At 59.1% G+C, this 9,563-nt stretch overlaps 1 protein-coding gene across 2 annotated transcripts in view; it reads left to right on the top strand.

The window, feature by feature from the left end:
- Positions 1 to 8,655, top strand: part of ADAM15 (ADAM metallopeptidase domain 15) — a 13,003-nt gene extending 4,348 nt beyond the window's left edge. Inside the window, exons 4-23 of one of the 2 annotated variants that reach the window (XM_012559131.2) lie at positions 509 to 587; positions 772 to 848; positions 941 to 1,133; positions 2,331 to 2,396; positions 2,479 to 2,547; positions 2,625 to 2,794; positions 2,934 to 3,018; positions 3,484 to 3,632; positions 3,714 to 3,888; positions 4,150 to 4,242; positions 4,372 to 4,676; positions 4,760 to 4,955; positions 5,210 to 5,287; positions 5,682 to 5,754; positions 5,962 to 6,100; positions 6,514 to 6,583; positions 7,310 to 7,384; positions 7,794 to 7,865; positions 8,133 to 8,257; positions 8,347 to 8,655. In XM_012559131.2, coding sequence (XP_012414585.1) covers positions 509 to 587; positions 772 to 848; positions 941 to 1,133; positions 2,331 to 2,396; positions 2,479 to 2,547; positions 2,625 to 2,794; positions 2,934 to 3,018; positions 3,484 to 3,632; positions 3,714 to 3,888; positions 4,150 to 4,242; positions 4,372 to 4,676; positions 4,760 to 4,955; positions 5,210 to 5,287; positions 5,682 to 5,754; positions 5,962 to 6,100; positions 6,514 to 6,583; positions 7,310 to 7,384; positions 7,794 to 7,865; positions 8,133 to 8,257; positions 8,347 to 8,389 — 2,332 coding nt within the window. In that variant the 3' untranslated portion in view covers positions 8,390 to 8,655. The remainder of the gene's footprint in view (positions 1 to 508; positions 588 to 771; positions 849 to 940; positions 1,134 to 2,330; positions 2,397 to 2,478; positions 2,548 to 2,624; positions 2,795 to 2,933; positions 3,019 to 3,483; positions 3,633 to 3,713; positions 3,889 to 4,149; positions 4,243 to 4,371; positions 4,677 to 4,759; positions 4,956 to 5,209; positions 5,288 to 5,681; positions 5,755 to 5,961; positions 6,101 to 6,513; positions 6,584 to 7,309; positions 7,385 to 7,793; positions 7,866 to 8,132; positions 8,258 to 8,346) is intronic. The other variant, XM_004388544.2, reaches the window with a different exon arrangement.
- Positions 8,656 to 9,563: the final 908 nt, after the last annotated feature.

Raw genomic sequence — 9,563 nt, 5'->3', positions numbered from 1 at the left:
ACTCTTTAGACTAAGATTAGACTGGACTATGGGACATAAAATACTTGTGAAGAATGTGCTTCTTAGCTCAAGTAGGTACATGAGACTAAATGGGCAGCTCCTGTCCGGAGGTGAGATAAGAAGGCAGAGAGGGTCAGGAGCTGGCTGAATGGACACGGGAAATCAGGGGTGAAAAGGAAGAGTGTGCTGTCACAGTATAGGGAGAGCAACTAGGGTCACATAACAATGTGTGTATAAATTTTTGTAGGAGAGACTAATGTGAATTGTAAACTGTCACTTAAACTACAACAATAAAAAAAAGACTTGCCCAAGGTCACAGAGTTAATGTGGTGAAGCCCAGATTGGAGCCCAGATAGCCTGGCAGGGTCTGTGGCCCAGTCACCACACTCTGCTGCTCCTGGGGGAAGCGGGAAGGCTGGGGGGCCGCCACCTCCAGGCCTCCAAGCCAGTCACTGCACCACCCTGGAAGGCAGCCCTGACGCGGTCCTCTTTTTTCTTCTCTCTGCAGGGAGCCAGTCCCAGGCCACCCTACCCTGGTGTGGTACCAGCCTGATGGCACCAGGGTGGTCAGTGAGGGTCATCCTCTGGTGAGTCAGACCCCCGTGGCCCTGTTCCTGTCCAGGAGGAGGGAGAGAGGGGGCAACGGGGGGGGGGGTGCCATCCCTGGAGGATGTAGGTAGACACTGCATCGTTTTATCAACAGGCTAGACTCCTGGGTTCAAATCCTGGCCTGTCCTTCAAGTTGGCATTGACATTGTTTCTCTGCTGTAGGAAAACTGCTGCTACCAGGGAAGCGTGCAAGGCCATGCAGACTCCTGGGTCTCCATCTGCACCTGCTCGGGGCTCAGGTACGGTGGGCGGGTTCCATGAAGGTGGAGAGGGTGAGGAGGCCGCCTGGATGGAGCTGAAATGCTCCCTGACTTCCTGCATTTTTCCCTAGGGGCTTGGTGGTCCTGTCCCCAGAAAGAAGCTACACCCTGGAGCTGGGGCCTGCGGACCTTCAGGGTCCTCCCATTATCTCCCGGATCCAAGACCTCGTCCTGCCAGGCCACACCTGTACCCTGAACAGGGGTGCATCTGTGCCTACTCGGCCTCCACCAGAGCAGCCCTTGAGACAGCGCCACACTCGCCGGGTAAGGATGAAGGGCAGGAGAGCTGGGTTTTAGGTGTATGGTGGGCTATTTGTTAACAGTAACAACAGCTCCTGCTATTGGAAAAATGTCCACATGCACTTTGTGAATATTATTTCATTTACTCTTCCCAGCAACTCTAGGGGGTAGGTACTGTCAATAGCCCCGCTGCCTTCGAGTCGATTCGGACTCATCGCAACCCTACAGGACAGGGTAGAACTGCCCCATAAGGTTTCCAAGGAGTGGCTGGTGGATTTGAACGGCCGACCTTTTGGTTAGCAGCCAAGCTCTTAACCACTGTGCCACTAGGGCTCCTTGGTACTATCAATAGCTCTATTTTAAAATGAGGAAACCAGCTCAGAGAGGTTAAGTGACTTGCCTAAGGCCACACAGCTAATAAATGGTACATCCAGAATTCAAGACATAGATAGGTATTTGACTCAAACTCTCATCTGTCTTATGATGCCATTTGCAAAGAGCTCTCACTTGGGTATAGAAATACATAGTTACTAATTACAAAGCTATAAAAACCCAATTTTCTAATTTATAAAATGGAGATTTCTTTTAAAAAAACTACTTACCTTATAGGGTTTCCGTAAAGATTAAATCAATATATATATTGATTCATATAGATATATAAATATTTATTTATATATATTTGTGTATATATATATATATATAATGCTTAGAATTGTATCCAGCGTATAGTAAGTATTGCATATACCACTTGCCATCAAGTTGACTCCGACTTATGGGGACCCCACGTGTGTCAAGAGTAGAACTGTGTTCCATAGAGTTTTCAGTGGCTGATTTTTTGGAAGTAGATTGCCAGGCCTTTCTTCTGAGGTGCCTCTGGGTGGATTCTAACCTTTCGGTTAGCAGCCAAGCACATTAACTGTTTGTACCACCTGGGGACCCCAAGTCCTCGACAGTGTTGTTGTTACTATTTGAAATTTGGAGAAAGCACTGAGTTTGGAGCTAGAAAAGTAGGGTTTTACTCCCAGCTTTATAACCTACTCCTTGGCCCACCCTGGGCAAGTCCCTGGCCTCTCTGGCTCTCAGGGGTTCATCGTAAAAGGGGATCTTCACCCACCTCTGTCTGACTACCCAGCGTGGGAGTGGACACAGCTTGGTCAGCCCTGTACAGCTGCTGGCAGTGAGCAGCGGGGTATACCTGATGGCCCTTCTCCTTGTCCACAGCGGAGGCGGGATGTGGTGACAGAGACCAAAATTGTTGAACTGGTGATTGTAGCCGACCATTCGGAGGTGAGCCTGCTGGCCCCGGCACATCCTGGCCCACGTCCCACCAACCCTGCCGCCTTTCATGGTGACCTCTCTGGGCCCACAGGTCCAGAGGTACCCGGACTTCCAGCACCTGCTGAACCGCACACTGGAAGTGGCTTTCATCCTGGACACAGTGAGTGCTGGGTTGGGCAGCCTCTCTGTGGCCCCCTGACCACAGGAACCCTCTCCTGAACCCCAGCTCTCTTTCAGTTCTTCCGGCCCCTGAATGTACGGGTGGCACTAGTGGGCCTGGAGGCTTGGACCCGGGCTGACCTGGTGGAGATAAGCTCGGACCCAAGCATCACGCTCAATAACTTCCTCCGCTGGCGCCGGACAGAGCTGCTGCCTCGATTACCCCACGACAGTGCCCAGCTGGTGACGTAAGGCCCCCAGGCTCAGCCACCAGCGCCAGCTCTGCCCTGCCCTGGCCAATTTCATACTCCTTCAACTCTTTACCTGAGGCCCCAAAGCTCTGCCCCCTTGGCTTTGGCCCCTGACCTTGACCTCTGGATCCCACAGGGCTACTTCGTTCTCTGGGCCGGTGGTGGGTATGGCCATTCAGAACTCCATCTGCTCTCCTGACTTCTCGGGAGGTGTGAACATGGTGAGGTATTCCCAGGTCTCCTCCCCATTCCCAATTCAGTTCACCCCGGTGGGGGTACCATCTATTCACTGAAGCCCCACTACAAAGTTACCCAGCCCCAAAGCTATGGGTATAGGGGCAGGCGTGCATGACGCGGCCTCTGCTATCAGGGAACCCCTCACTTGTGGCCAGCTCGTCACTTGTGAGGTCTGCCCAGGGGCAGGGGAGGGGGAGCAGCTGAGGTCCGAAGTAGAGTGATCTCCCAGGACCACACAGTGAGAGCAGGGGGCAGAGCTGGGCTGGAACCCAGGTTCCCTGCCCCCCAGGCCTGGGCTCTCCTGCTTCAGAAGCAGTTAAGGAGGCAGGCAGTGCCGGCTAAGTGCCCAGGAGGTCAGGTGAAGCAAGAACAGGGCAGTGAAGATGAGCTGGGCATTATGGTGGAGGCAGGCTGGGGCTGGACCTGGGGTGTCCCTTCCCCAATGACAGGACCACTCCATGAGCACTATGGGAGTTGCCTCCTCCATAGCCCACGAGTTGGGCCACAGTCTGGGCCTGGACCACGACCTGCCTGGGAGCACCTGTCCCTGTCCAGGGCCAGCCCCAGCCAAGAACTGCATTATGGAGGCCTCCACAGAGTGAGTAACAGGGATGCAGGGAGGGGATGGGGCAGTGGGCAGGGAGAGGTCCACACCCCAACCCTCCGCCGCCCTCCACAGCTTCCTGCCAGGCCTGAACTTCAGCAACTGCAGCCGACAGGCCCTGGAGAAAGCGCTCCTGGACGGCCTGGGGAGCTGCCTTTTTGAACGGCCGGCCAGCCTGTCCTCTACAGGTCCCTTCTGCGGAAATATGTTTGTGGAGACTGGCGAGCAGTGTGACTGTGGCTTCCCGGATGTAAGTCCCCTCACCCAAAGCCTTGCCCCACTTACTCCTGTGCCCTCACCCTGGCTCCTTAGCCCTTCTCCCAGCCTCCCGAGCCTGCGCTGCCCTCTCTGCTTCCTGCGGGGGCCTCCCAAGCCTCTGGCAACCCCTTGTCTGCAGGGAGAGCACACAGACTGTGGGGCTCTGGCTCTCACTTGCTGGGCTTAGTCTTCTCTGGGAGGATGGGTTGGAGATCAGCTCCAGACCCAGCCTCCTTGGTGCCCTTGCACACAGGACTGCACTGATCCCTGCTGTGATTACTTCACCTGCCAGCTGAGGCCAGGGGCACAGTGTGCATCCGACGGGCCCTGTTGTCAAAACTGCCAGGTAGGCACAGACTGGACTGGCCACCCGGAGCTCCTCTGCCAGGGGCAAGGGTGGGAAGGGTCATTCTGGCCCCTCAGGCCTGGCTGCATCTGCCCAGCGCCCACACTCAGGCTTGCCCGACCTCCACAGCTGCGCCCGGCTGGCTGGCAGTGCCGTCCTTCCCGAGGGGACTGCGACTTGCCCGAGTCCTGCCCAGGAGACAGCTCCCAGTGCCCGCCTGATGTCAGCCTGGGGGACGGCGTGCCCTGTGCTGGCGGACAGGCTGTGTGCATGCAGGGGCGTTGTGCCTCCTATGCCCAGCAGTGCCAGGCGCTCTGGGGACCCGGGGCCCAGCCTGCCGCGCCCCTTTGCCTCCGTACTGCTAACACTCGGGGGGACGCCTTTGGGAACTGCGGGCGCAACCCCAACGGCAGCTATGTGTCCTGCACCCCTAGGTGAGTGAGGAAAGCCAGCTCCTCCTCTGGATTTGGGGGAGTCTCGGCCCCACCCCCACTGATCCTCTGCACCCTCTCCCCAGAGACACCATCTGTGGGCAGCTCCAGTGCCGAGGGGGTAGGGCCCAGCCTCTGCTGGGCTCGGCCCGGGACATGACCTGGAAGATGCTGGAAGCCAACGGGACTCAGCTGAACTGCAGCTGGGTGCACCTGGACCTGGGCAATGATGTGCTCCAGCCCCTTTTGGCTCTGCCTGGCACAGCCTGTGGCCCTGGCCTGGTGAGCAGCCTGGTGGGGACGGGGGGACATCTGGACCAAGGGGAGCATTGCTCAGACCACACTAACCACCAGTGTGAGGAGCACAGATTCCGAGGGGGGCTCTGATTCTCGCATCAGATTCAGCCAAGTCCTGTCCTCCCGCTGAGTGTGCTTTCCCCATCTGTAAAAGCAGGGGTGTGACCTCAGCCGTGTTGGCCTCCGGTCCCAGTAAAGCGTTGTGAGAATGTGATCTTTGTCCTCTCCCCACTGGACAGGTGTGCATTGACCATCGATGCCAGCCCATGGATCTCCTGGGGGCACAGGAATGTCAAAGCAAATGCCATGGCCATGGGGTAAGCTGGCATGATGGGGAGGGGGCAAGAAGCCCCTAGGGAGCAAAAGAATGCTGGGCTTCAGAAAGAGACATACCTGGGTTCTAATCCCGTGCTCTACTACTTCCTAGCTGTGTGACCTAGGGCAGGTTATTAACCTCTCTGAGCTTGGTTTCCTCACCTGTCACATGGGCCTAATAATAGTACCCACTTCATGGGGTACATGAGAGGAGCGTGAAAGCTTCCAGCACGGTCCTCAGCATATGTGAAGTGCTCAGTAAACGTTAGTGTGATTTCATTTTCTCCAGCGGGGCTAAGGGCTCCCTCTCTCCAGGGCTCTGGCTCTCTGTACCCTCCAGATGTAGGAAGCCGGGACCTTGAAAAAGCCCCTAATTGCTCTCCCTGTCCCTCCTAGGTCTGCGACAGCAATAAGCACTGTCACTGTGAGGAGGGATGGGCACCCCCTGACTGCATGACCCAGATCAGAGGTTAATGAGGCCTGGGTTAGAGGGCAGAGTGGCTCGTCCTTTACCTTCGCCCTTGACCCTCACTTTCTGACCCCTTTTCCTCTGGTTCCCTGACTCTCTGTGGCCCCTGACTCCTAAGCTGTCTCTCTCATTGACCTCAGTCCCTGCCCCCTGCTCCTTCCAGGGTTCCTAACCCTTCCCGTATTCACCCCTAACCTCACCTCACAGAAACCAGCTCCCTGACCACAGGGCTGCTCCTCAGCCTCCTGCTGCTGCTGGTTCTGGTGCTGCTTGGGGCGACCTACTGGCACCGTGCCCGCCTGCGCCAACGACTCTGCCAGCTCAAGGGACCCAGCTGCCAATACAGGTACCAACCTCACCCCCCTGCCACCAACTCCCTCCTCTGGGGACACCAGCTCTGGAGCCATGCTCTACCCTCTCTGCAGCCCCCACCACCTAGTTCCCCAGACCTTAAACTTGCTGATGCCACACTCCACGCACCTCCCTTCCCCCATGTGACTCTGTAATGCTTCGCTTCTCACGTTACATCCCTGTGGGGCAGCTGGGATGTCAGGAGCCCCTGTGCCAGCCAGCGGTGCTGGGTCACTGGGGCCCTCCTAGGCTGGTCAGCTTCCCCTCCTCACCCCTAACTTGGTCTAAACCTCACGTAAGCTCCTCTCCCAGGGGCTGCAAAGGGTAACCCTGCTGGAGGGTGGCACAGGGGTGGAGAACAGGGTCTGAGTCTAGGCCCTCCCCCTCCTTGCCTTTCTCCATGCTCAGGGCAGCCCAGCCTGGTGCCCCGGAGCACCCAGGACCCCCGCAGAGGGCCCTGCTGATGCCAGGCACCAAGGTGAGTCCTGGATGCCAGAGGAGAAGGGGCCCAGCTTGGCCTGGCATCCAGCTTGGGCCCTTGGGTGGGGGAGGAGTTGAAGGCTCCAGACTCAAAGAAAGGCTAGTACTGCCCACAGGCTGGTCAGAGGAGCCAGGGCAGCCCAGTCCTCCCCTCCCCTCCCCTCCTTCCCCCCTCCCTTCCCCTCCTTCTCACCCTCTCCCCTTCCCTCCCTCCTTTTCCCACTTCCCTCCCCTACCCCTCCCTTCCCCTTCTCCCCTCCCCTCCCTCTCCCCTCTTCCCTCTCCCCTCCCCTGGCTGCAGGTGGGAAGCCCCGCCAGCCTGCAGTGGGGGAGGGGCGGTCACCTAAAGGAAGGGCTGCTGAGCCCTTTGAGCTGGCCAAGCTGGTGGCTTTGAGAGGTGGGTCTGTGTGTGCTCCCAGCAGTGGCCCCTGGAGGGCACTAGGGAGGTGGTGCTCGGAATGGCCCCGAGGGCGCCAGGACCCGCCGAGGCCCAGGTTACCATGTGTAGAAGGGCTGGTGGCTGCCCCTGCCTGGAGCCCCCTGGATGTGGTGACGGGAGGATGCCTGCATGCCCACTACAGCACTGTCCCCCCCTCTGCACGTCACCGAGTAACTGCACGCACAGCCCCTGCTGCCCCTGGGGTCCTGGCTGCCCCTCCTGAGCACTAACCCCTCTCTGCCCACATTGTCTCTCTGTGGCCGTCTGCTCCTCCCGCTCTCTCAGCAGACTAGCGCTCTCAGCTTCCCGGCCCCCCCTTCCAGGCCGCTGCCACCTGACCCTGTGCCCAAGAGACTGCAGGTAAATCTGGGCCAGGCCCGCCCTGGCCGAGAGCAGGGGGGAGGCTTGGTGCTTAATGGCCATTCTCATCCCTGCTCCCTGCCAGTGGGGGTCTCCATTAGGTGACCAGGGTGCCCGTCAGTCACTCTCAGCCCTAGACGCAGCAAAGGGCGAGCCTCCTGCCTTGGTTTCTACCACCGTCTGGTGGTCATTGGCGGGACTGCAGTTATCCAAGGACTCCGTGGTGACCCGCCCCCTTCCTCCCCTGAGGCATCTTCTGTGAGGCACCCAAGCCCTCTGTGCATGCCCCATTCTCTCCTGCCCCTTAACTGACTGGCTTTGCACGTTGACCTGAACCTCTCGGGGGCACCTCTGCATGCCCACTGCCCGTGGCTGCGCTCTCATGCCCACTGGCCCTCTCTCTGTTCAGGCCAAGCTGGCTGACCGACCCAACCCCCCCACGCGCCCTCTGCCTGCTGACCCGGTGGTGAGGCGCCCGAAGGTAACAGTGGGGAGAGAGAAGGGCATGGCCCCTCCCCCCACTAGGGCTGTGGTGCTGGTAGCCTTGGCGGTGGTGGCCGTGGCGAGATGCCCCCTCTGTTCCCGAGGGTACCTACCCCAGTGGCGCCTTTAACGGTGACAGGTTTGTTTGGAGACAAGGGTGACCTTTGGGTGCCGCTCCCAAGCTGGTGTTCCCCAGCGCCAGTGCATCAGGAGTAGGCAACGTGACACCCCCTCCCAAGCGGGTCCACTGCCTTCTCTCTCTCAGCCTCAGGGGCCTGCCAAGCCACCACCCCCGAGGAAGCCGTTGCCTTCCCACCCCCAGGGCCGGCGCCCATTGGATAACCAGGCTAGCCCAGGGACTGGAATTCCACCCCAGGTGATACCTTCCAGGTAGGCACGGAGGGGTGCTGAGGATGGATGGTCCGCCGAGTGGTCTGGCGAAAGGAGACCTCTGACATCCTTTTTTCTGGCTTCCCCAGGCCAGCGCCGCCGCCCCCAGCAGTGGCCTCCCTCTACCTCTGACCTCTCCTGCCGCCTCCAGCCCGACTTAGGGGGACTTCAAGAGGCGGACCCGCCCACTGGAGTCCCGGCGGCGACGGAAGGAGTTGACTGAAGGAGCCGGAACCCGGACGAGGCGGAGGAGGCGTCTTAAGACACCAGGCACCGGCACGCGCTGTGGAACGACAACCTGCGGACGCGCCACGCCATTGCAGCGGGGGTTGAGGAGGGGCTGGGGGCTGGACAGAGCTGAAGGAGGTGAGCACACGTATCGCTGCCCGGATGCAATAAACGTGAGATCTTAGAAGCGTGCCTCGGAGCCTGTCTGTTCAGGGAAGGCAGGGTCACCCCTGCTCGGGTTCCCGCTCTGGCCACCAGGAGACGCTCCTGCCTCAGATGAGGGGGCAGGTGGGTGGTGGAGGGGGGAGTCCCAGGTTGGGTCAGTGTGTGTCCCAGGGATGCTCACAGCTAGTTTCCGCCCAGTCAGGGATGGCTCTCAGTGCCATCCTGTGCTACAGGAAGTTGTAGCCCCTTGCCACCTGCAGTTGCCGAGTCCAAGCCCCCAACGCTGCGCGGCTTCCGGGGGCGGTTACTGACAAACCAGCCAAGCCGTCGGACCCGTGGTCCCCACCCTCTGACCAGTGACTGGGAGAGGTAGATCTGGCTAGCGTTCTCAGAGCCCCGGAGCCGGGGTGGAGCGGGGAGGCGGCTCCCACGGTCCCAAGGCCGCGCACCTGCCTCCTATCTCCTCCTCCTGGTCCCCCGCCCCTACCTGAGGGCTCGAGAACAAAGGTGCCTTGAACAGGACGCAACCACCTTATTACGTCTTCGGAGCTGCCCAGAACGAAGATGTGGGGAGGAGGGAGACGGGCGCAAACCCTAAGGTGGTATCAGGCGCGCCATCTAAGGCTCCACAGGGAAAAGGCGGAATGTCCCCGGAAGCGCTTTGTCCCTTCTAGTCGCTCAACCCCAGTCTGGCAGATGTGCAAAGAAAAAAGGGAAAACGTGCTCAGGTGGCTGGACAGACCTCAGGGACCCTCGCCCTTGCCTGACTTTCCCCAGTCTGGGCAAAGGGAGCGTGCTCCTATTTAAAAGCTTATAATAAGGTGTTCTACCCTGCACTAATCCAGACACGAAGGACACGACCTCCCTAAAAGAAAAACTCCTAGATAGTGGAATATCCACCTCTCCGCCCCCT

This window comes from Trichechus manatus, unplaced genomic scaffold, assembly GCF_000243295.1.
Source record: "Trichechus manatus latirostris isolate Lorelei unplaced genomic scaffold, TriManLat1.0 scaffold00213, whole genome shotgun sequence".
NCBI classification, from domain to species: Eukaryota; Metazoa; Chordata; class Mammalia; order Sirenia; family Trichechidae; genus Trichechus; species Trichechus manatus.
Note: the sequence above shows the minus strand (reverse complement) of the source record. Positions and strands in the feature narration are given on the sequence as shown.